Genomic DNA, 26,113 nt, shown 5'->3' with positions numbered 1-26,113 from the left:
ATCCCTTTCTGGCAGAAAGGGACAGGCAGAAGCTCAGGTGTTAGGATTTATTCGTAGTTCACAGCCCTCTTCTTTTTTTTTTCTGGGCTGCGAACAGAGAATGGATCCAGCGTAGCTGAGCTTTCATCTCCAGCCATTTCTTTACAGCTGCCTTTTTGCAGCACTAGACAGCCTCCCCCGCACTCAGGACAATGACAAATTGCTTTTAAGATAATACGAGCGGGTCACACCTCTGTGATGTGTGTGTGTGTTTTTTTTTAACTATCTAAATACCAGCCTTGTTTTTCCCTTGAACTTCTCTGCGCAATTGGGACACAAAATGGCGTTTTTACTGTGTTGGTGATTGATGACGTAATTAACCGGCTTTATTTCCCCGGAGACCGCTACTCATTAATGAGCAAAGTCCACAAATAATTTATTGAGAACTGGCCAGCTGAAGACACTGTTTATCTGTCTATTCTCAGATTTTATCTATAATGCCTCCCAAGTCTAAACAGGCAAAAAAAACCTCCCCCCTTGTGCCTAAAGAACTTGCTACCAAATCGCTGCCTTTGTCTCCTACGCCATCTACTGGAGATTTCTTGACACAGGAGCTTCTCTCCCAAATAATTAATGACTTTAGAAAAGAAATTCAAGAATTTGTGTTGGATTTATGCGATAAAATACATGCCAAAATTGCCAAGATGAATGCGAATGTGTTTGAAGTCGCGTCTACTTTAACAGATTATGTTGAAGAAATGGAGACGAAATTGGAATCTTTGGAGAGGGCTAATCTCGATTTGTCTTCTAATATTCAAGCTTTACAACAAGAGATTATTAATAATCAAACACAACTTACAATGATAAATTATAATACAAAGGCGTTTGCAATACGTGTTAGAGGATTGCCTGAAAGGAAAGGAGAGAATTTGAAACAGACTTTTGTAGAAGCTTTCAGCCAACTGGTGGGAGGCCCAGGACTTAATTTTGATTGGAATATTCGAAAAATCTATCGCCAGAATTCGCATGTGGCGGAGCAACGACAGCTTCCAAGAGACATAATTATATATTTTTTCACAAGAGAATCCAGAAATGCGATTTTACAAAAGTTTTATAAAAGCAGGCTCCGAATTGAGAACCACGATTTGTTCGTCTTTAAAGATATTCCGCTTCAGATGCTCCACGCAAGGAGAAGTTATACTTTTTTAACCCAAGAACTCAGAAATCGTCAAATAAAGTATAAATGGGAGGCTCCAGTTGGAATTACAGTTACATTTGAAAAGCAAAGATTTCGTATTAATTCTGTTTCGGAAGCTCGGGACTTTTATTACAAAACTCTGAAGGCGGGGCTTCCTGACTCACCCGGAAATGCGGAAGAACAAGGTGAAGGAAAGACAAGCAGCAACTCATTTGACTACAAGAAGGAGGGAGTTGCTCTCCCCCTACTGGAGAGGCAGAAGAGCGGAAACTGAGGATTCAGTTATATCTTCAAAGCAGCGGGACACGTGGTTATAAGGCAGAGGGTTGCCTTTTCTTTCCGGAAGGACAGAAGAGTAAAGAATACAGACCCAGCGATGTTTTTAAAATACTTTCTAAGCTTTTGGACTGATTAAAACTTTAGGAAAAGTCCTGCGGAGCTCTTGATGGGTAGGAGATTGCGAACCCCCCTAGACAGGCTCCATCCACTTTACGCAGGGGATCTGCCGAGCAACCTGGGGGCCCTCCCTTCCCACGCGTTTAAGTTAGGGGATCCTGTATGGGCCCGCTCCTTCTCCGGGGATCCACGGTGGGTTCCCGCAACCATCACAGCCCTGACTGGCCCCTGTTCCTTCAGGGTCGGCCTGGCCGACGGAACACAATGGAGGCGCCACCTGGACCAGTTAAGGCGACGCCTCCCCGCGGAAGCAGACGGCCCGAGCCTCTCAGACACTCGCTCTCAGCGTGAGCTACCCTCGATGACCTTTTCCCCAATGGACTGTCTCCACTCAGGGAACGGGGGACAAGCCGACTTTTCGGACAGACGTGCCTCATCCGGCTATTCCTTTTCTCGAAGCCCTTATCGAGACTCTGAATCTACATCCCAACCAGATTGCAGGGGGCCACTGTCGGACACTCCTGTTGCCACGGAGCCGCCACCTTGGACAAATGGACATTGGGCACGGGGCCCGGGGCCAGCACCATCCCTTGGGGCCGCGTCGCAGACTCCCCGCCTCACCACGGACACGCCTCCGCCGGTGGTCTCCCCCCCGACGACAGCCGCCGGGGAGTTACGAAGGTCGGGACGAGAGCGTCACCGCCCCACCTATCTACAAGACTATGTTTGCCCTTCCTAAGGGTACCTTGACTAGGGGGGGAGGGGTGTTGAATACTAGCGCAGGAAGTAAGGTCCCCCTTTCTGATTGGTTCTCGGGCGGAGCCGGTTTAATCCTCACCCTGATTGGTTGAGCTACTCGACGCCCTATTGGCTCATTGTTCAAACTTGGGGGTATAAATGTTTGGCGCGAACCACGCCACGTGGAATCGTAGTTACTATGCTTTGAATAAAGGTTACTGCTTTGCTACACCTCTTGTCGCGTCCTCTCCCTTCGCTCCAAGATGCAAAACTGGCGACGAAGGTGGGATAAGATTCCCGCGACCACGGAGGAGAACAAGCCAGCTTGCCACCGCGTCTGAAGCAGCAAGAACCCGCTCCTCAGGCTGAGAACTCCGGCAGCGAACGCAAAAATTTTCTTTGCCGTCCTTCTTCCCCCTCCGGCTTCATACCACAATGGCATCATCGCTTCCTCCTTTCGCGCCTTTTGGATCCGCCGGAGAATCATGGGACGGTTTTATGGAGCGTTTCGAGTGTTATCTAATCGCGTCGAAGAACCGGGCGCAGACTGATGAGGAGAAATGCAGTTTCTTCTTATCCTGCTGTGAGCCTTCCATGTTTGCCTCTGCGAGAGCTCTGGCCGCCCCGAGGCCAGCCTACAAACTTGGGTGGGATGAGCTGATGTCCAGGTTGAGGGACCATTACGCCCCCTCACCTTCTTTAATCGCACGGCGTTTTACTTTTCGCCGCCGAGTGCAGAAGCCCAACGAATCCATCAGCCAGTTTCTAGAGGCTTTGCGCACAGTGGCCGTTCAGTGCGATTTTGCAGACCTGGAGGAGAACCTCGTGGAGCAGTTTGTATGCGGGGTCCGCGACGTGCAATTGCGCAGCCGTATGCTCCGGAACCACAAAATTACCTTGGTGCAAGCCGTGGAAACCGCACGAGCAGCAGAGCTCTCCGAACAATCCACGGCCGACATCGAACGCCTCCAGCTGAAAACCCCCGCGCAAACCGCTGCAGCGCCTTCCACCCAGACGAACCTCGTCGACGACCCCTCTCCTTCGGAAGATGAGGAGGAGGAAACCGTCGGACAAATGAGGACGCAACCAAAGCGGAGGCCACACCAGCAACCACCGACGCCTGCTCAGCCAGTCTCAAACGCTCCTTGCCGCGGATGCGGCGGCCGTCATAGCCGCGCATCCTGCCCGTTTCGTTCCGCCGTCTGCCGCCGTTGCCGAGGAGAAGGACACCTCGCCAGGGTCTGCCGGGCTCTCGTGCCAGCTCCATCGTTTATGCAGCCCAGCGACCAGCGCCAGGCACTGAAAGGCCGCCAACAACCACGTTCTGCGAGGCGGACTGAGGACTGCCATTCAACCTACCAGCTCTCCAGCGCCGACTGCGTGGTCTACCAGGCTTCTCACGTTCCCGCCGGCCATCGTAAAATTAGCACCGCCGTCCGTCTCGAAGGTCAGCTTTGCCGAATGGAGGTGGACTCTGGGTCTTCCCGTTCCCTTCTATCTTGGGCTCTGTTTTCCCGCCTTTGCCCCAGGGTTCCCCAGAGTAAATTGCGCCCCGCTGGGGTTTCCCTTCTAGATTACCAGGGAAATGGGATTCCCACGGCAGGAATATTCCACATCTGGGTGGAATACGGAGATTTTAAAGGAAAACTTCCAGTTTTAATTGTTAGGAATGACCTGCCCGCTCTCCTTGGGTTGGATTGGTTCCCCGCTTTGGGTCTCACCATAGAAGGGGTACACAGGGTAGTTCCCCGCACCGTAGATAGTGTGTTAGACGAGTTTGCAGATGTGTTCGATGGGAGATTGGGCTGTTATAAGGGCACCCCCATTTCCCTTTGCCTCGATCCTCAGGTCGCGCCTATCAGGCTGAAGGCACGCAGAGTCCCCCTTGCATTGAGAGCAAAGGTAGATGCTGAACTTGATAAACTTATAGAGCAGGGGGTAATCGAGCCCGTAGATCATGCTCGTTGGGAAACTCCCATAGTCCTCCCGGTAAAACCCGATGGATCGGTGAGAATATGTGCCGACTATAAGTCGACCATCAATTTGGCCCTGCAGGCAAATCCATATCCTGTTCCCGTAGTGCAACATCTACTCCACTCCTTAGGACAAGGCCGTATATTCGCCAAGCTAGATATGGCACAGGCCTACCAGCAGCTCCCCGTAGACGATGACGCGGCTACGGCCCAGACCATTGTCACCCACCGCGGGGCTTTCCGTTGCCGCCGTCTCCAGTTCGGCGTTTCGGTTGCCCCGGGGATATTTCAGAGCCTCATGGAGCGGTTGCTCCATGGGCTCCCCGGCGTCGTTCCTTACTTTGACGACGTCCTGGTCGCAGCCCCTAGCCACTCGGAACTCCTGAAAATATTGCGGGAGGTCCTTACACGTTTTAGGGAGGCAGGACTGAAACTAAAGCGCAGCAAATGCGAAATTGCTGTTCCCCAAGTAGAATTTTTGGGATTTCTCATCGATGCACAAGGCATCCACCCCACTCCCTCCAAAGTTGCCGCCATTAAAAACGCACCTGCACCCACCTCTAGGGCGGAATTGCAGGCGTTCCTGGGGCTGTTAAATTTTTATGCCCCTTTTATTCCCCACAAGGCCTCGCTAGCTGAACCGCTACATCGACTGCTTGACCGGTCAGCGGCCTGGAAATGGGGTAGCCGTGAAGCGCACGCGTTCGCGGCTATAAAAGATATTTTAACTTCGTCGGCAGTCCTTATTCAATACAGCGATAAGATGCCCCTAGTCTTGACATGCGACGCCTCTCCCTATGGTATAGGGGCGGTCCTGAGCCATGCCCTCCCGAATGGCTCAGAGGCCCCCATAGCTTTTTACTCCCGGACACTTTCTTCAACGGAGCGGAACTACAGCCAAATCGATAAAGAAGCCCTGGCTGCAGTGTCCGGCATTAAGCGATTCCATGACTACCTTTATGGTAGGAATTTCACCCTTGTCACGGATCACAAGCCGCTCCTGGGGCTACTGGCAGGCGATAAGCCAACTCCCCCCATTTTGTCTCCCCGCATGACACGCTGGACTGAGTTTTTAACGGCGTATTCGTATACGCTGTTATACCGTCCGGGTAAGCAGCTAGGGCACGCAGACGCCCTGAGCCGTTGCCCCTTGCCACAGACGGACACAGCCCACGTGCCTTCTCTCTCTATCTTGTCCATTGCTGAATCTGATCTCCCCGTCTCTGCTGCGGATGTCGCAGCTTGCACAAAGGCTGACCCCGTCTTATCCCAAGTAGCTTCGTGGGTTTTGAGGGGTTGGCCCGCGGAAAAGGTAGCGGAACGATTCCGACCGTTTAAAGCACGACAAGCCGAACTTGCCCTTCATGGGGGTTGTCTTGTCTGGGGGGATAGGGTAGTGATCCCCACAGCCTTGCGGGCTCGAATTCTGCCCGCACTTCACAAAAACCATCCAGGCATAGCGCGAATGAAAGCTTTAGCCCGCAGCTATGTGTGGTGGCCCTTGCTAGATTCGGAAATTGCAGATTATGTAGGTCGCTGCAGGATATGTCAAAATTCTAGGCCGAATCCTCCCACAGCCGCCCCCCGGGAGTGGGAAATTCCTAGAGGCCCATGGTCCCGTTTACACATCGACTTCGCCGGCCCCTTCCACGGCCGAACCTTTATGATAGTAGTCGATGCTTACTCCAAGTGGGTGGAGTTGGTAATTATGACCTCCACTACAGCAGAGAGTACAGTGAGGGCCCTTCGTAAGATGTTCGCCACACATGGGCTACCGGATGTGATAGTCTCAGATAATGGGCCCCAGTTTACCTCCACCACGTTCCAAGAATTCCTGGCCGAACAAGGAATTAGACACGCAGCCACAGCCCCTTACCATCCAGCTAGTAACGGCCGGGCGGAGCGCGCAGTTCGCTCAGCCAAAGAAGCCTTGGGCCGCATGGACCAGGGCGACTGGCAGGAAAGAGTGGCGGCGTATCTCTTGAGCCAGCACTCTACACCCTGCCCAACGACTAATAAAAGTCCTGCGGAGCTCTTGATGGGTAGGCTTCCTGTGGGAGGAGCCTGTCGCCGAGGAGCTCAACGAAGCCCCTCTTAAAGATCTGGTCTGTATATCTAATTAAGATCAATAGATATCATCCCTTTCTGGCAGAAAGGGACAGGCAGAAGCTCAGGTGTTAGGATTTATTCGTAGTTCACAGCCCTCTTCTTTTTTTTTTCTGGGCTGCGAACAGAGAATGGATCCAGCGTAGCTGAGCTTTCATCTCCAGCCATTTCTTTACAGCTGCCTTTTTGCAGCACTAGACAGCCTCCCCCGCACTCAGGACAATGACAAATTGCTTTTAAGATAATACGAGCGGGTCACACCTCTGTGATGTGTGTGTGTGTTTTTTTTTAACTATCTAAATACCAGCCTTGTTTTTCCCTTGAACTTCTCTGCGCAATTGGGACACAAAATGGCGTTTTTACTGTGTTGGTGATTGATGACGTAATTAACCGGCTTTATTTCCCCGGAGACCGCTACTCATTAATGAGCAAAGTCCACAAATAATTTATTGAGAACTGGCCAGCTGAAGACACTGTTTATCTGTCTATTCTCAGATTTTATCTATAATGCCTCCCAAGTCTAAACAGGCAAAAAAACCCTCCCCCCTTGTGCCTAAAGAACTTGCTACCAAATCGCTGCCTTTGTCTCCTACGCCATCTACTGGAGATTTCTTGACACAGGAGCTTCTCTCCCAAATAATTAATGACTTTAGAAAAGAAATTCAAGAATTTGTGTTGGATTTATGCGATAAAATACATGCCAAAATTGCCAAGATGAATGCGAATGTGTTTGAAGTCGCGTCTACTTTAACAGATTATGTTGAAGAAATGGAGACGAAATTGGAATCTTTGGAGAGGGCTAATCTCGATTTGTCTTCTAATATTCAAGCTTTACAACAAGAGATTATTAATAATCAAACACAACTTACAATGATAAATTATAATACAAAGGCGTTTGCAATACGTGTTAGAGGATTGCCTGAAAGGAAAGGAGAGAATTTGAAACAGACTTTTGTAGAAGCTTTCAGCCAACTGGTGGGAGGCCCAGGACTTAATTTTGATTGGAATATTCGAAAAATCTATCGCCAGAATTCGCATGTGGCGGAGCAACGACAGCTTCCAAGAGACATAATTATATATTTTTTCACAAGAGAATCCAGAAATGCGATTTTACAAAAGTTTTATAAAAGCAGGCTCCGAATTGAGAACCACGATTTGTTCGTCTTTAAAGATATTCCGCTTCAGATGCTCCACGCAAGGAGAAGTTATACTTTTTTAACCCAAGAACTCAGAAATCGTCAAATAAAGTATAAATGGGAGGCTCCAGTTGGAATTACAGTTACATTTGAAAAGCAAAGATTTCGTATTAATTCTGTTTCGGAAGCTCGGGACTTTTATTACAAAACTCTGAAGGCGGGGCTTCCTGACTCACCCGGAAATGCGGAAGAACAAGGTGAAGGAAAGACAAGCAGCAACTCATTTGACTACAAGAAGGAGGGAGTTGCTCTCCCCCTACTGGAGAGGCAGAAGAGCGGAAACTGAGGATTCAGTTATATCTTCAAAGCAGCGGGACACGTGGTTATAAGGCAGAGGGTTGCCTTTTCTTTCCGGAAGGACAGAAGAGTAAAGAATACAGACCCAGCGATGTTTTTAAAATACTTTCTAAGCTTTTGGACTGATTAAAACTTTAGGAAAAGTCCTGCGGAGCTCTTGATGGGTAGGAGATTGCGAACCCCCCTAGACAGGCTCCATCCACTTTACGCAGGGGATCTGCCGAGCAACCTGGGGGCCCTCCCTTCCCACGCGTTTAAGTTAGGGGATCCTGTATGGGCCCGCTCCTTCTCCGGGGATCCACGGTGGGTTCCCGCAACCATCACAGCCCTGACTGGCCCCTGTTCCTTCAGGGTCGGCCTGGCCGACGGAACACAATGGAGGCGCCACCTGGACCAGTTAAGGCGACGCCTCCCCGCGGAAGCAGACGGCCCGAGCCTCTCAGACACTCGCTCTCAGCGTGAGCTACCCTCGATGACCTTTTCCCCAATGGACTGTCTCCACTCAGGGAACGGGGGACAAGCCGACTTTTCGGACAGACGTGCCTCATCCGGCTATTCCTTTTCTCGAAGCCCTTATCGAGACTCTGAATCTACATCCCAACCAGATTGCAGGGGGCCACTGTCGGACACTCCTGTTGCCACGGAGCCGCCACCTTGGACAAATGGACATTGGGCACGGGGCCCGGGGCCAGCACCATCCCTTGGGGCCGCGTCGCAGACTCCCCGCCTCACCACGGACACGCCTCCGCCGGTGGTCTCCCCCCCGACGACAGCCGCCGGGGAGTTACGAAGGTCGGGACGAGAGCGTCACCGCCCCACCTATCTACAAGACTATGTTTGCCCTTCCTAAGGGTACCTTGACTAGGGGGGGAGGGGTGTTGAATACTAGCGCAGGAAGTAAGGTCCCCCTTTCTGATTGGTTCTCGGGCGGAGCCGGTTTAATCCTCACCCTGATTGGTTGAGCTACTCGACGCCCTATTGGCTCATTGTTCAAACTTGGGGGTATAAATGTTTGGCGCGAACCACGCCACGTGGAATCGTAGTTACTATGCTTTGAATAAAGGTTACTGCTTTGCTACACCTCTTGTCGCGTCCTCTCCCTTCGCTCCAAGATGCAAAAAAAAGCATCTTAAAAGGAACTCTCCCTAGTTTTCAGGAGAGTAAAGTGAAGGAAGGGAAGGGTACTTTCACACTTGCAAGACTCTGTTAATGTAACCTTAGAATAAAGATAGAGCTAGTACTCTTGGTTGTGCTTCTTATCTGGAGTACTTTGCAAGCTAACAAATGTTTACACACACATAAATATAAGAAGAAAATAATTATGGGAAGAATTTGCAAGAAAAGATGCTTGATATTTTCTGGAAGAGCTGAGGTAATAAAATGTAAGTTCCTAGTATTAAAAACAAAATATATTAAGATTAAATATGTTAATGCAGGCGTGCACAAACGTTTGCCAGTAATCCTATTTTATTTAGTCATTAAGAAGTTCCATCTGTTGTAAGGACTCACTTCCAAATGCCTTGATTTAGAAGCTATCTTTTTTATTCCAAGCAGAATCCTAAGGCCAAGGATTCCGAAGTGTGATTTGGTTGCAGTGTGACAGGTTCACATTCTGAATTAACATATGTTTTCACAGCTGTAGTTCAGGGAGCAGGAAGGAGCTATGAAAAAAAATGGGGATCATAGGTATAACCTAAAGAGGTAGAGACAATGGGGCGATTGCCCAAAAGGAACTAAAGTAAGAAAGGTGGATGGGCAACAGAAGAAGCACACACACACACACCAGGAACCAATAGTAAACCTACAGGTATGCTTACTGGGGAATTCAACAAATCTGGAAACATCCTAATTAGCGAATGATACGTTAGATAGTGACACACTATGATCTCAGCATGCACATTAATGGAAAACTTTCTCCTTTTCTGACTTCCTACTAAATATCAGATGAGAATCAGCTCTGATGTGTGTCAGAAATGCAAACTTAAAGTAGGTCTATCATATTTTCTAGAAACCAACATGTGTATTCAGTATAGGAGTAATTGCCATAAAATATGCAAAATCATTAAATGGGTTAATCAATTATTGCCCCCGATGAAGAGAGTAATGTGTAAGCTAAAATTCAAATCAGTCTTCTCTCCAAGCAGTGACATGAAACAGGATATTAATTCATTTTTTAGCTTTGAATCATTAAAAATTTCTTTTGAATTTCTGCATCCCATTCCCCTGTCATAATCATTGAGGTCAGAACTGCATAGAGAAATAAAATAAGTCACCATCCTGGCATGTTACTATGAAAACATGCCGGCCAGCTACCTCCTAAAGACAGATATAAGTAGCAGGTCATCTCTATTCTTTGAAATGTTCCATAGTTGTGGTTATGTGTTGGCAGTAGTACAAAAAACATTATCAGCTTCTTTGAAGGGGGAACAGTTCATTTATTTTCCTTTTTAAAATACGTTTAAGGGAATATAGAGCTTGAAGTTTGATGAATTAAGCCTCACAGCACATGTATTTATTATGCTATCGTTAGTATTATACTTTGGTCATTTGGGGATGTTTATAAAGTATTTTAAAATTCTAAATAGCTCTAAATGGTCAAACTAAAAATTGTTAGATATAGCATAATCTTTTATTTTGTTCTTTAAAGAACTGTTATTGGGTTGCTGGTTAGAAGAAATTATCTGTATGAAAAAAAACCAGAGGTTGTTACCATTTCAAACTGGGTTTTTTAAAAGTCTGCATGCTTTATATACAGTCTTCATCTTACGACCACAATTAAGCCCCACATTTCCATTGCTAAGTGAAACATTTGTTAAGTGAATTTTGCCACCTGTCTTGCCACAGTTGTTAAGTGAATCACTGCACTTGTTAAATTAGTGACACAGTTGTTAAGTGAATCTGGCTTCCCCATTGACTTTGCTTGTCAGATGGTTGAAAATCATCATGCAGTGACCCCAGGGAACTGCAGCCATCATAAGTATGAATCAATTGCCAAGCATCTGAATTTTGATCATGTGACCATGGTCCTGTTGCGTTGTAAGTCACTTTTTTCAGTGCTGTTTTAACTTTGAGCAGTCACTAAATGAACTGTTGTTTAAGTCAAAGCAACAACTCCTAAATATTAAGCAACAACTCCTAAATACTAAGTAAGTGAAGTATTATTTGAATTCAAATAAAGTATCTCACGATTGCTTCTTAAATTTTTCAAAAGAGTGTGTGTACTACCAGTATCTTGTATGTCTGATCCACAAAACAAAGTGGATGTAATTATAATTGACTTTAAAGCAAATAGCTACTTCAGTCTCACATAATGATTCCACATGGAAGCGAACTAAAACTTGCATTTTCTTATGCACACATAGATATGATTCTGTCCACAAACTTTTTTAAAAAAATGTTGCCAGTATTAAATTCTTTTTTCTTTTTGTATCATACACACATTTGTCTTTATATGTTAATTTCAGGCTTCCTGGGATCCCTCTGTGCAGCTCTGTTTGCTTCGTATGCGATTCAAGGAAAGCCACTGGTCCAATGGGGAAGAGAGATGATGAAAGTTGTTCCAATGGCTGAAGAATTTTGCAAAAAGACCATCAGGCACATGGCAGGTAAAAATGATTAATGGGACATTTCAAATTCATAAAATGTAAAAACAATATCACTTTTTATAAATTCTCAGTAACTTTGTTTAGTTACCCATGATGGCACAGAGGTTAGAATCAGTATTGCAGGCTAATTCTGCCAACTGCCAGGGGTTTGATCTTCACCAGTTCAAGGTTGACTCCCATCTTTCTGAGCTCAGTAAAATGAGGACCCAGATTGTTGGGGGCAATACGCTGACTCTGTAAACTTCTTAGAGAGGGTCTGTAAAGCACTATGAAGCAGTATATAAATCTAAGTACTCTTGCTATTGCTACCCTTTCCAATAATTAATTTCACTTGCCATTTTTAATTTGAATTTAAATTTAAATGGTATTGTAAGGAGTTGGGTGAGAGATGTAATGAAATACTAATTTAAAAATAACATTAGATCAGTGATACATATACCTAAGCAATGGGCTTTTAACAGCACCTCCATTTTCCTTTAATTGAAGTTTTTCCACTTTTATCCAACTGTTGTTGTTTCTTAAGAGTAGAGCAGGTGCAGGATTAACACTTATAGGTCTGCCTCTCACAGGAGGACGCTGGCATTTGCTCAGGGCAATGTCAAATCTAAGCAAAGCACGCAAGCCTTTTGAAGCATGTGCTTGCAACCCCGTCACTGTGGAAAGCAATGCTATTTTAGAAAGCGGGGAGAGAGGTTGAAAAAAACATATCCCTGCTTGAAACCCAACTGAACCCTGTTTTTCAAGAGATTTGGCTGGCTAAACAATGATAAAAGTTTCTTTCTCTTTCCTACTCAACAGCTCTAAATGGCTGTACATGATAGCACTAAGCTAAACATAAAGGAAATAATTACTATTTAGATTGCTTTTCCACTGCAGCTACTTCACAAATTACTTTTTCCCCTGAAATAAAAGGCAATTTCCTACACAGAAGGAGCTCTACCATAAAAATGAGTTTAAAAGTGTTCTTTCCAATACAAATATCATGGTGTCAGGAAGTACATTTGAAATAGAACATCAGGGCACATTTCAAGAATAATAGTAAGTGGGCCCTTTTGTCTCCTCAAATATTATTTCTTGAGGGGGGGAAAAGTCAAAGATGAATTACCCTAAAATAAAGTTTGTATCTTTCATACGGATTCATACAACACCTGCATAATATTCAAGTATACAGCTTAAATGTGATACTCAATTATATTAATGAAAAATATTACAGGGTTCAGATTGTGTATCAAAAGCTGATTAGGCTTTAGTTATCTTTGTTGATTATGTTCAGTGGTGGGATTCAAAAAAATTTTTACTACCAGTTTTGTGGGCGTGGCTTTTTGGCCATGGCTTTTTGGGCATGGCAGAGGAAGGCTACTGCAAAATCCCCATTCCTTTCTCACCCGACTAACCTGCTTTCCAGCTCCATTCTCCTGTTCAGTGCAACAAAAAAAGATCAGCTGGGAGGCTAGGAGGCAGCCGGGCGGGGCCAGCCTATTCGCCGGTTCTCCAAACTACTCAAAATTTCCGCTACCAGTTTTCCAGAACCTGTCAGAACTGGCTGAATACCACCTGTGATTATGTTACTATATTTAGTTATTTAGTAGGCTATGTTACTATAGCATATTGCATTAAAGAAAGCCCTTAAAAATGGCCTAAAAATATAAATCCTATTGCAGCCAGATTGCTAACAAAACTTGGCTTCCATAAATGGAATCAAGCAGTAAGAAAATATCTTAAAAGATTTCCAGGCTCAAGTCTAAATTCACACATAAACTCAAGATGCAGAAGTTCAGATCTATCCTGCTTATTTCATATTTTGTGTTTATTTTGTTCAGTTCAATCATGTCTGATTCTCAGAGACTGCCTGGACAAGCTCCTACAGTTTACTTGGGAAGGAATTTTCAGAAATGGCTTGGTATTCATCCTTCCTAGGGTTGAAAAAAAATGACTAACTCAAGGTTATTCAGCTGTTCTGTGGCTAAAATAGGTCTAGAACTCACTGTTTCTTGGCTTCTAATCTGATGCCTTAACCACTACACTAAATGGAGTCTCTATTTTGTGTTAGCTGACTCTAATTCTTTGTCTTTATGGAAATAAAAATCTTCCAAACATATTCTCTACTATACAGTATATTGGTTATTATTAATGACAATTATAACAGCCTTATTTGACTATGCTTGACTGGAATAATTTTTCAAGATTAAATGTGTTATAATTACATATTTATTTTCTATTCAGAATATCAGGAACACTGGTTTTACTTTGAAGCAAAATGGCAATTTTATTTGGAGGAGAGAGAGATCACTGAAGATAACCAGAATAAACCCCAGTTTCCTGACAATTATGATGCTGAGGAAAGAGAAAAGGTAAGTTTTTCAAGAAACAGCTGTTTAAACTCTGTGTGTCTGGGGGAGGGGAGGAATAGATATGAACTGATACTTTTCTTACTAAAAATGATTTCCTATGCTGTAATCACAAAACCAAATGATAGAGGTTGTGTCTCAAAAAAACAGAATATTTTACAGAATAAAGTTTAAGTTGGTCATTTATAAGAGAAATAGTAATAGAAACAATAACAAAAAGTTAACTGTTGATGTATAGCAAACCAGTGACTGATGGGTAGATATTACTCAAAGAGAACAATTAAAAGCAAATAAATCAAGGAACTTGAAGGCATAAACCATAGTTTAATGTTTTTTTTAAAAAAATCAATCTATGTTTTTAAAACATGCAAATGGAGAGATTTATATATGCATGATCTGGTTTGCATTTCGTCAAATTCACACAGTCAAAGTTGTTAGTTATCTATTTAGACTTACCGAAGATGGAGTTCTGAAGGTCGTGGTGGAAGGAGAGGTCATGATGCACCCATGATTGCATATGATGCTCTCTTAGGATGTGGTGGTGACTGGACAGAACTTTGTAACCGGGCAATGTTCCATGGAGGTGAGTAAAATAATGCTTTTTTTGTATTTCTTATATAATTCAATCCTTATAGAAATTAAAAAGCAACATGTTCACAGCAGCTTTTGTCAACCAAAAGTTTCCAAGATGCATGGGACTCCAAGTCACATAACTCCTGCCAGTCCGGCCAGTGTGTCATTGGAAGTTCTAATTGCTCAACCATTGTCAATTCACACATTTTCACAACAGGACTCACTTTCCATTACAGAGAACAGGATAACTGTAGATAAAGTGGGTATCAGTGACAGCCCTTTAGCAGGGGTGGGCTTCAAAAATTTTAGCAAGGGATTCTCTGCCTGATTGCTGGGTGGGCATGGCCATGGTGGGCATGGAGGCCCTCTGGAGGCCGGAAACGGGGCCATTTCCAGCCTTCCCAATCTTCCAATAGGCCTGTTTTTTACCCTCCTTGAGCCTCAGCGCTCTCCCTGCACTTACCTGCATCCAAAATGGGCCATGTGGGGATTCCTGGGAGGCGTGGGGTGGGTGGGGCAGCCAGGAGTGGGATTTGGGGGTTCTCCAAACTGCACAGAATCTTAGCTAGAGGTTCTCCTGAACCACTGCGAACCCCCAGTAGCCCACCCCTGCGCAGCCTTTAGGCAGTCCCTTCTATTAAAGTTCAAAAATATACATGCATCTTAGGCCACTTCCTACCTAATAACTTACGGTGATATAATGCTTTTCCTCATCATGATATTTTGGTACAATAATGATCAAACCATTATCAGTTGAAATGTCAATTGATATTAATGGGGAATAATTTGTGGTAGTAACATAGACTGTCCAATGGTCTTCTATGCAACTGATTGAGGGGATTGTACACGAAGAGAAAGAAAGAATTCTAATTTTGAATGAGAGAGTTATAATGATTTATAAATCATTCGAAGATGGTTAAATAAATGCATTGATTCGCTTGTAACACTAAAGCAGCCGGGTACAATGTTGTCATCTTACTTCTGTGATGTGCTGGGTTTTGATTTTTTTCACAGTTTATGTTGATGAAAATTGAGGAGGGAGATTCAATTCGCAAAGAGGCCCAGGAACCTGTCAGAAATACATTCTTGATCATTGTTTGGTAATAGTCTATCTTTCACCCTATGGTTAAAATTCCTGAGTGGCGCTAACTGCTCATTTGTGCTTTTGGTTTCTAGGCGAGAGTGCAGCTACGGGATCAATTGCTGGCTGTTTGTATGGGCTACTCTATGGCCTCAACAAGGTTCCTAAAGGCTTATACCAGGAACTTGAGCAAAGGGAGAGGTTTGAATACTTGGGGGAAGCTATTTTCCAACGATCTTCAGAGGAAAAGTAAAGATATTTTTAATTATTTTATTTTATAATAAACTGGTAATCAATTTTGAAAACAAATGTGCAGGAGAGAAAAAAGAAAAGACCAGATGCCCCCTTTTGTTTAAGATTATACTATTCAGTAATAACAATTTGCTCAGCCTCCCCCAGGATATTAGGATCGTTGCCTTGAAGTTTTTAAGCATAGTTGGCAGTCAGCGTGTTAGAATACCTTTAAAAATTATCCATGTCTCTTCAAAGGTAGGATTTTGGCATCCATTTTAAAAAGTAACTCCTCTAAAAAAACCTTTATATGACATGAGTTTCTGTTTCACCTTGTTAATAATGTCACCCTGTCATCTGTGTGCTCATTTTCACTCATGCTATCATTCCATATAAAAATCTAATGCTATCTACACACTGGAGACTGCTTTCATCATCCCCCTTCTAAAAGAGCATAGCTACTTTTTCATGCACTCATTTCCCCTGAAATTCTTAATCCACTCTCCTGTCACTTCCTTTTAATGTGACTTTTTTTTTGTCAGACTTGCAACACCATTACTTTAAAGAGGGAGAGCTATCACCAGGAAGCAATCCAAGATAAGGCAGAAAAAAAATAGCCAAATCATTCAAATAAATGTACAAAACTTCAGATTTTTCGATGCTGTTTTTTTTAAAGACACAATTTGTAATTATTTGGGTGGCTAAAATTCCTGTAAATAAATGAATGTTATGCCTCTTCATAAGCATTGTTCTTTATTTTCGCACTGTGCTTATTGCATGTTCCCGTATGCTGTCACTGGGATTTTCGCTTGCAATTGTCACTAGAAGTCAAGGTTAAAGTGATTTATTTCTAGGCAGACATTCCCTCAGTTTTGATTCCTTCCACTTATATATTTGGTCAGGATTCAAGTCCTTGCATATTTACCTGGGAATAAATTGAAATTGCCATGATTTACATCCAAGTAGATACATGCAGGATTACGAGAGGAGAACACCTCAGTCTCACTAAAATTAAGATGAAAGATTTACTTAATTTTCACTTATTTCCATAGGACTTAAGTACGACTAAGTGTGAGTACAGGAAGAATGATCAATTCTACTCCAACAATTCTCAATCAATGGACTGGAGGCTAGTAAGAAAGACACCCATTCCTTTTTTTCCATCATTTCCCAATTCAATTTATTCTTTTCCCCCCCTTTCCCTTTAAACATCTTCCTTCCTGTTCATATTATGGTGAAAGATGATAAAAGTTAAGGAGGCGAAGGAGTTAGGTAGAGATACCAAGGAGGCCTGGTTTTTCTCTTGGCATCAACGTCAAAATCTGCATGACTGAAGCCCAACCACTTTGATACATGCATCAATGTCACATGTAGAAACGGGTGGGATTTTTAATCTTATTCCCATCATGCAGATTTGGACTCCTCCCATTCCATGGACATTGCTGCTCTTTCAATTAACTTAGGACTGGTTTACACAATTCTTTACTGACCAACTAAAATAACTAATACTGCCCTAAAACAGCTATTCCTAATTCCCGCCCAATTTCCAATTTTAATAGATTTGTATGCCGTCCAATCCCGAAGGACTCCAGGCGGCTTACATAAAAACAGTTTAAAAGTATTTTTAAAAAGTTTAAAATACAAAACAGAAACAAGTTAAAAGAAGGACACAACATACACTCGATCTTAATGAGGCTGAAGGTCAATCTAGATCAACAGCCCCAGGCCTGCCAGAACAGCCAGGTCTTAACAGACTTACGGAAGGCCGAGAGAATGGGGAGGGTCCGGATCTCAGGGGGTAGATCGTTCCAGAGGGCCGGGGCAGCTACAGAGAAGGCTCTCCCCCGAGGAGCCGCCAGACGACACTGCATAGTTGACGGTACTTGGAGAATGCCCGCCCTGTGCGATCTTATTGGGCACTGGGAGGTATGTTGCAGGATGCGGTCACGGAGATATCCAGGTCCTAGGCCATGTAGGGCTTTAAAGGTAATAACCAGCACCTTGAAGCGTGTTCGGAGACCAATCGGGTGCCAGTGCAGCTCGCGGAGGATAGGTGTAATGTGCGTGTACCTAGGTGTACCAATATCGCTCGTGTGGCTGCATTCTGGACCAATTGTAGTCTCCGAACACTCTTCAGGGGCAGCCCCATGTAGAGCGTGTTACAGTAGTCGAGCCTTGAGGTGATGAGGGCATGAGTGATCATTTGGAGTGTCTCCTGGTTCAGGTAGGGCCGCAACTGGTGCATCAGGTGAACCTGGGCAAAAGCTCCCCTGGTCACAGCTGACAAATGATGTTCTAGTGTCAGCTGCGGGTCCAGGAGAACACCCAAGTTGCGGGCCCTCTCTGAGGAGTGTAAGATTTCACCCCCCAGGTTTAAAGGTGGAATATCTGGACTATTTTTGGGAGGTAGCATCCAAAGCCACTCAGTCTTGTCAGGGTTGAGCGCAAGCTTGTTCATTCCCATCCAGACCCTGACAGCTTCCAGGCACTGGCACATTACTTCTACCGCCCTATAATATAGTTTCCTGTACTTTTCAAAGAATACATATCCAGGCATATAGCATCTACAGGCTATTCTTAGTGGTTGAAAACTGCTTATATGAAGGAAATAGTCATTGAAATAAAACTATAACCTTATGTTTTGACCAGGTATTAATTTAGCACTGGCTAGATAAAATATTATATTAATTTGCTATGTCATTAAAGGTAACAGAAACTTGAGTTTTAGCTTAGATATGCTACATTTCATGATTCTTTGGCATCTCCACTGTAAGAAGAAGGTGAAAGTATTTGTGAATCAATCTCTGAATGAGAAAATGTGTACCTACAAAGTGTTTTGTACACATGTTAAGTGTTTAGTTTACACAACCCCTTTCCTACTGATGATGCTGGCTGACTGAAGGGTATTGAAATATAGTCCAGTGTTTCTCAACCGTGACCCCCTTGCTGGCTGGGTAGTTATGGGAGTTGAAGTCCACACATCTTAAAGTCACCAAGGTTGAGAAACACTGAAATATACAATATCTGGAAAGGAGGAGATTGCCTATCCTTGTCCTGCAGCCTTCTAAAGTTCCTGTTAGAAGTATCTTGCTTCTTTATTAAAGGAGTTAGAGTGAATAATTGAATATGTCATTCTATCAGAATAATACTGTATTTCTACATTAAAAAATAAATTATAGTGGTTCCATGGATTGCATCATATGTTGCTTTCTACCGTGATGAAGCATAGTTCCCACAGTTGGTTACTATACACAACATTTCCTATGTTTTGGAAGAATCCCATACTTTAACATGCAGATAAATATGTTGTAGGAACATGGCATCATGCTGCCTGCTTAACCCACTTCCTAGTCATGGGTTCAGGAGGTTGCTGCAGAGGAAAAACTATTGCCAAAATATCCAATGTGGGATAATTCCTATTGCCAAAAATTCCTATCCTGGGATTTGAAATAATATTTATTATTATTTATTTCCTGCTTGATATAAATCACCTGGCAAAATACAACTGTCCAAGGTAATATATAATATCAATAAATAACAAAAATGCAATTATCTTGCATAACAGGTTTATAAAACTAAACTGCTTTTATGCCCTTAAGTATTAGCAACACAATTAACATTAATGCAGTATTTTTGCTTTGCCCACAATACCACAGAATGTTTCCCCACACTACAGAGATAATATAGAAGTGTACTGTATGGATTTGGCTCTGGAGATTTAGATTGTCTGAATAAGTACAGTTGCGAAACCAGCATCAACTACAAAGCTTTTAGAATTACCTTCTGTATCAGAGAATAACATTTTGATTAGCTAACAGAATAGTCAAGATGGGATATGTATAGACTGTAAATGTTTCACAGTCCTAGATGCAACTGAAATGATGGCAGTTTTTGTCATGGCAGGCTCCCATTTGTTAAGCAGCGAAGTTTAAAAGCATCTGAAATGTTTAATCCTCTTGATCTCATGCTTCCATAATGGAAAGAGAACCTAGGGAAAGGCTTCTTATGCTGAGATCAGACTCAGTAAATGTGAGTTACAATCCTCAAAGCAATACTTTCCTCTGTCATACATTTATCATGGAGAGGACCCAGCACAACTTGCTTTTAATAATAAAAGTATTGTCACGGGTGTAATGTTGTGTATATGTGTGTGAGGGGAGGAGAGAAGTAGGAGGAAAACTTGCCGTTTGGAAAGATATAACAATTTGACCAAATACTGGCTTTGAATTGCTTATTTCATTCAGTGATGTTAATGAACAAACTTATTTTTTTTCCTGGTCTGTTGTCTTTGTTGAATAGGCTGAAGGTTTATGTAAAAGGAGCCTGTGATGATGAGAATATTGTTTCAGTCTAATGTTCCTATGTTCAGCATTGTCCAAAAGTGAAACACTGTATACTTGATTCTGCCATTTTAATTTTTAGAAAGAGGAAGAATATTGATGGGTGGGGCGGAGGCTTAGCCATCAGAATAAAGTTGTGATTTTTTTTTAGGAGCCATCTAAATTTCAGATTATGAGAAACTGAGATTTCAGCAAATGTTGTTAAAACAGTTTGTGCCTTCTCCCCCAAATCTGGCCCTGGTCCTTCTGTTTGCAGGACATAAATGCTAGAAGTATTTTTGTCATTGTGTGACTATTACTGAGCAAGGAATAAATAGTTGCCTGGGTGTACAATTATCTGGATGGCAGAATTAATATGAGGACCAGCTCATATTGCTTCTTGGGATCAGACATGTGCTACATGGGCTAGCCACGTTCTTGTTATGTGGTATTAAGGATGAAATCCTGTGTTATTGGAATCAATTATTTCCTTTGTCCTTGACCTCATCAGGATTTCATCCCAAAACAATTGTTGTCCTGCTTCTGCTTATATATGAAGAGGTATAAAAACTTAATTCTGTTTTATTCTGTTAGATGAATCTCATTCACGTACTGTTTTACTATTTGATGAATTAACCAACTAAGATTTTTATGGTATTAGAAAGCTGAAACCACTGTTGTATTTTCCCACCCACCCAGTTCCAAGCAATAGTCTACTGCCATTGATGTCACTCTGTGGCTTTCACGCTGAGTTCATTATTTTATATAGTAACAGATCCTCTCAGGTTAAAGTGCTTCCTAAATCCGCAGCTGCCAGTATTCTAATTCTTCAAACAAAAGTGTTCTTACAACCATGTTAATGACTGAAATGATACGAGGCCAGCTTATCTTATCCTAAATATCTTTGCATAAAGAAAGCTTTTATCTTTGCCATTATAACTTTATAGGAGAAATGTTTTTAAAATTTTAGTTTATCAACATATACAATATAAAATAAAAATATAAATTACAAGAAAAATGAAAATAATGGGAAAGTAGGGGAGGAAAAAGTGTAGGCTAAAAAGGAAATTTAAAAAAGCATTGTCTTCCAACTTGTTTTAGTGTAATAGAATATGGTAATAGCCTCAACTTTTTACTTTTGCATGATACTATACACTAGCCATTTCTATAATACCAACCTATCTAATCAGCAAAATTCCAAAGTTCCATTTTTTCCACCTCAAGCACAAAGTCCAGAAATGGTTTCCTAGTGGAAGTAATGCCTTCAGAAAAGAGATTTTAATAGTACATTTTCCATAAAATTGGAAATTGTGTTTTAATTTAACTAACTGGACTTTGGACCTAAATTTATCAAAACTGTAGCCTCCTATATTTTATACTTTATGGAACATGGAACACTGCAGAAGTAGCTTTTGATAAAAATTGAGCAAACTTGCCAGTATTCTATTTTTAGTTCCTTAAAAATGTACAAAATTCAATACTACTTAGTAATAGTTTTGGTGGTATCCTTTATTTAGCTGTTGGCTGAAGTAAACAGGTATGCAATATTTTTCAAAGTTAATAAAACATATTAGTGCTTATATCAGATAATACAATAGTTGACAATGGCCAATCATAGATAGGTACCCATAATCACAGATTGATGACAGTCTTGAGTAAAGTGATGTATTTTATATAAATGTGTACATTAGATGTACAATGTTTGCAGTTTTAAGAGCAATTTTATTATATGATATATTGTACAATGCATGTTTATGGTTCCTCTTCCCAAAGCATTCATTTTCTTCTGTGCAGCAAAAGCAAAAGTATGAAGGTGAGCAGCGATAAGGTGCAGATTGATCCCATGGCACTGAAGAAGAAACTCAGTAAGATGTCAAGCAAATTAGGTGCTTTTGCTGTTCTCAGCAGCCTTTTGATTTACCTCACAGACCTTGTATCTAATAGTCTTCCAGGTGAAAACAAAAAATTCAAGTGGTTAGAAAACTTAGGGAAAAAAATGAGCTCAAAGCCTGAACGCCAAAGCACGAACAATGGCATTCGCCCTACAAAATTTCAACTTCTGCAGTCAAGGTTCATGAACACCCATCGTGAACCCTTGCGAAAGAAGCCAAGAGAAGTGGGCAAGTTGATTATTAAAGAAAAGCATTCCCCCCCTAAAAATGGGCTAAATTCCATCATAAGCAAGTTTGACAGGAATTCATTAACTGGTGAAGAAAATCCAAAGACAATAAGTCAAGAAAAAACCAAATGGATTAGCTCATGTGGGAAAAATACCGTTAAAAATGTTCTGAAGAAGTTTATAGCTGCTGAGCAAAAAGAAACTAAGGAGAAGCAGCCAGATCTGAAAAAGAACCTTCCCAAAATAATCAATAAAAACTCAGTCTTCTCCAAAATGAAAGAAAAGTTTGAGCAAACCAGTAATGTTTGTTCCACTATTGATGTAAGGATAGCTGCCCCCCACCCAAGGGGGAGAGAAAAAACGAAAAAGGACATAAAGCCTCTGCAGCAAAAAGCTATTTGCAAAGCAGAAACTAAAATACTAAAGGATAATTTGAGAGTAACAACAAATATCAACAGCAATAAACCACAACTTCTGGTTTGTACAACTGTCCCTATACCTAAATTTCGTGTTGCTGTTGAAATTAATCATCCTTGCAGTTGGGCAACAAATACCAAATGTACCATTCAGATTTCAGACAATAATGTCCCAGGGGGGAAAATAAAAGATTCAGAAAAAAGTATTCAATCTGGTGAAAATGGGATATCGGAACATAAGGAACAGAAAAGACAGTTGCAAAGGAAAGTTAATGAAATGCCTGTGACAGCGGCAGACAAAATAGATATGGCTGAAACTTCTGCAAGCCCAGTTCCAAACACAGGCAAGATTCCGCTTTCAATGGAAGAGGTATTCCTTGTTGGCAATAGGCTTACTTTACCCTTAGACCAAAACCAGAAACCCTCATCACCTAAAGATAGAATGTTCTTGAGCTCTGTGAACAAAGGTGCAACACAAACTGCTGAGAATGAAAACTCTTCTACTCTTTGCCCCACTATCACCTACCCTACTAAAGAAGTTGGTGCATTCGGCTACCAGGAAACTAAAGAAGATGAGATTTCTGCCATGCCAGAAGGCTTGTGTAGGTCAAAAGAGACAGAAATAGAATTAACAGCATCTGTAAAAGATCCTCCTCCCTTTGCCAGCCAAAAATGTTTCTCTAAACAGAAAGTGTTGGAAAATACTCCACCGTTTCACTCTCCTGTAGCTCAGGCATCATGTAACACCGAGCCGTCAATCAAAAACCAACAATCAAGTGTTGAACCTGCAGCTGTAAACAAAATGTCTCTCAGTTGGAGGGATAAAGAAGATTTTGGAAGCAGATTTTCTGATGGAATTCAGGACGGAGAAAAACTGTCTGATAAAGAAGAACTATTTCCAAAATGTATGACAAATAATGAGCATAAAGCACAGCAAGGAGATCAACACTTGTCTGATTGCCAGCTAGAAAGTAAGAATCTGCCCCTGCAGCCCACGAGCCAACAAAATTACCAGGATAACAGTAAGCCAAACTTTTCAAATAACTCAAATCAAGCCGTCACTTCAAAGGACAGAGATAATATTGTAAAAGGAAATGATATTTGCAATGAATTTGAAAAACATTACTTTTCCTTGCCCAATACTATGAATAAATCCAGCTCTATCATAGCAATAGAGAATAGCAAACCCAAACCCTGCTCAGTCAATGAAAATACATGTTCAGAAAACAACACTAACAAGGAAAGGGTGAGCTTGAGTGACTGGCATAGCTCTCAAAGCCTGGTAAAAGAACTGCTTAGCCATGAAAGCCACAATGTAATGGATGGTCCTGGGGCTGCTTCTGAAAAATGTCATTTATCTTCATTAGAAGATTCAGCCAAAGCAGCACTCAATATTGCTGAAATCAACAGTCCCTTATGCAAAATGGACAACCTTCCAATGCCAGCCTCATCCTCATTACCGAAGAATGAAAGTGATATTACATCTTGCTCTCATCCTAAGAAATGCCCCAGCACTTCTCCCAGGGACTCTCTAAAGCCCCAGAACACACTCAAGCCAGATTATAAATTAATGGACAATTTGAGCAATGATTTAATATACAATGACAAAAATGTTGCAGAAGACAAAGATATTGGTCATCAGAGTGGGAAGCATCAACTTTCTTCAAAAAGCAAGCTTAGGAGGCCTGAAAATACTCCTGCACATCTCAAGCACAATGAAGAAACACAACCAATGTCCTTGGGAAATGACATTAGAAAGCAACAAAAGATGAAAATAATGTCAGAGGAAATGTCTGAGAAGAGCTATTTCCCTTCCCAAAATGAAGTAATGTATCTAGAAACCAAAGATGCAGAGAACAAGATTTTACCTGAAACAGCACAGCATCTGAGTTCTTTATCAGTTATCAAAAGGGAAGAAGAGAAGAATAAGTCAGAAGATAAAAATTCTGCACCAAAAATGGCCCATACTTCCAAAACTCCCAAGAAATTAAGAAAAAATGAGTTTAGAAAGAATGATGGTGGTATAACAGAAACAAATGTTTCTCAGACCGAGCAATCAACTAGACCTAAATCTAAACCTAGTAACATAGGAATAGTGCTCCCCATACTCCCCACTTCAAAATACCCAACACCACAAAGAGAACCACTGTACCATGAAGATGTTACAGCACAAGATGACACTATTGTACCTTTGATAGTCAAACACTCAAAATACCAAATACCACCAAGGGAACCAGCAAAACAGAAAAGCATGACAGTACAGGACAACAGTTCTTTGCCTACTATGGTCAAACATTCAGAATGCCAAACGCCACCAAGGCAAAAAGTAAAAGAGGAAGGTGTTACAACACAAAATAAAAGCTCTATAACACCCCAGTTCCCTTTACTCAAGAAATCAATGAAAGATGATAACAGAAGGGGAAGTAATGCTCAGGACAATGTTCAGAATAAGAAAACATTATCTGGTAACAAAATGAAGCCTGGAAGTAATCCAGAAAGAATGAAACATAATAGTAGTGATTCAAACCCAAGCCAATTACCCTTTGAACACAAATGTCTGAAAAGCCAAAAGAAGAATGCAGCAGATGAGGCCATTCTGAATCCCCTTAAGAAAAATGAAACGTCATTGTCACCAAAAGAATTAAAAACAGATCCCCAAAATATGGCAGCTGCAATTACACAGATGCCATCCTTAAATGACTCTCAAAACCCTTGCTTGATTGCAAAGGGCAAAAAGCATGAGCAAGATTCTAAGAAATACCAGTTACTCTCATCAGATGTGACATCCCTGAATAAACGGCAGGATGATAATGTGGCAGGAAGGAAAGGACTGCAGCAGATGCAAACCCCAAAAGATTACATCAAATCAAAATCTAACATAGGAGTTGAAACATATAAACCTCAACAATCGGAGAAATCATGTCTGCCCTCCAATCCAGAAACACATGAGAAGAATGCTCATGGAGAAAAGACTCCCTTGAAGAACTTTGACAAGTATAAATGTCCAACATTGAGTCATGATAAAACTTTGTCAAAGGAAAAAATAAGCTGTGAGCATGCTGAAGACCCTAAAGTAGGCACATCAAACAAAACCCACCCACCCAAACAGAAGAATACACAGCATTCCTCTAGCAAATACCAAATACCAGCAACAAATTACTTATCTGGGCTGAAATATAGAGAACCTAAAGAAGTTGGGGCAGCAGCAATGGATGAAAACAAAGCTACATTAGAAAAATACAAACCAGAAAGTTACAGTGTAGAAATCGTCCCATTATCTTTTAAGCCACTGGTTATTCGGGCAATTGATACAATTAAGCTTGACAACTGACAACTTCAAATCCATTGATGGATGCTCTTCCAGTTTCTGCCATCATTTCTCTTCAAGGCATTGAAACCACGTGGAGATGATTGCCCAGTGATTATTTTTGCCATTTTAAAAAAAGGATCATTGAAACATTGAAATAGCATAATGATAACCAAGAGTAAATATAGCTTAAGATTCGTGGGAAATCTTTAATGTAGCATTTAAGGGCAC

General features: G+C 42.1%; 2 protein-coding genes across 3 annotated transcripts in view; both read left to right on the top strand.

Annotated features, from left to right (window-relative positions):
* The window catches only part of LOC106539176 (inactive ADP-ribosyltransferase arh2), a 47,519-nt gene that overhangs the window by 14,341 nt on the left and 7,065 nt on the right, over window positions 1–26,113 (top strand). Inside the window, exons 4-7 of one of the 2 annotated variants that reach the window (XM_087726403.1) lie at window positions 11,348–11,488; window positions 13,712–13,839; window positions 14,287–14,419; window positions 15,586–15,739. In XM_087726403.1, the coding sequence (XP_087582529.1) occupies window positions 11,348–11,488; window positions 13,712–13,839; window positions 14,287–14,419; window positions 15,586–15,739 (556 nt within the window). Of the gene's footprint in view, window positions 1–11,347; window positions 11,489–13,711; window positions 13,840–14,286; window positions 14,420–15,585; window positions 16,465–26,113 lie in introns of those variants that run through there. The other variant, XM_014053886.2, reaches the window with a different exon arrangement.
* Window positions 19,147–26,096, top strand: LOC148043280 (uncharacterized; the record flags this gene model as incomplete). Its single annotated transcript, XM_087726718.1, has 2 exons — window positions 19,147–19,235; window positions 21,835–26,096. Coding segments are annotated over 2 exons (4,161 nt in total), but the record flags the coding sequence as incomplete, so codon positions are not given.

The sequence above is a fragment of the Thamnophis sirtalis genome, unplaced genomic scaffold (genome assembly GCF_051295495.1).
Source record: "Thamnophis sirtalis isolate CommonGarterSnake01/CBP01778 unplaced genomic scaffold, rThaSir2_p1.2 scaffold_12, whole genome shotgun sequence".
Lineage (NCBI taxonomy): Eukaryota > Metazoa > Chordata > Lepidosauria > Squamata > Natricidae > Thamnophis > Thamnophis sirtalis.
This window is presented reverse-complemented; position numbering and strand designations above follow the sequence as displayed.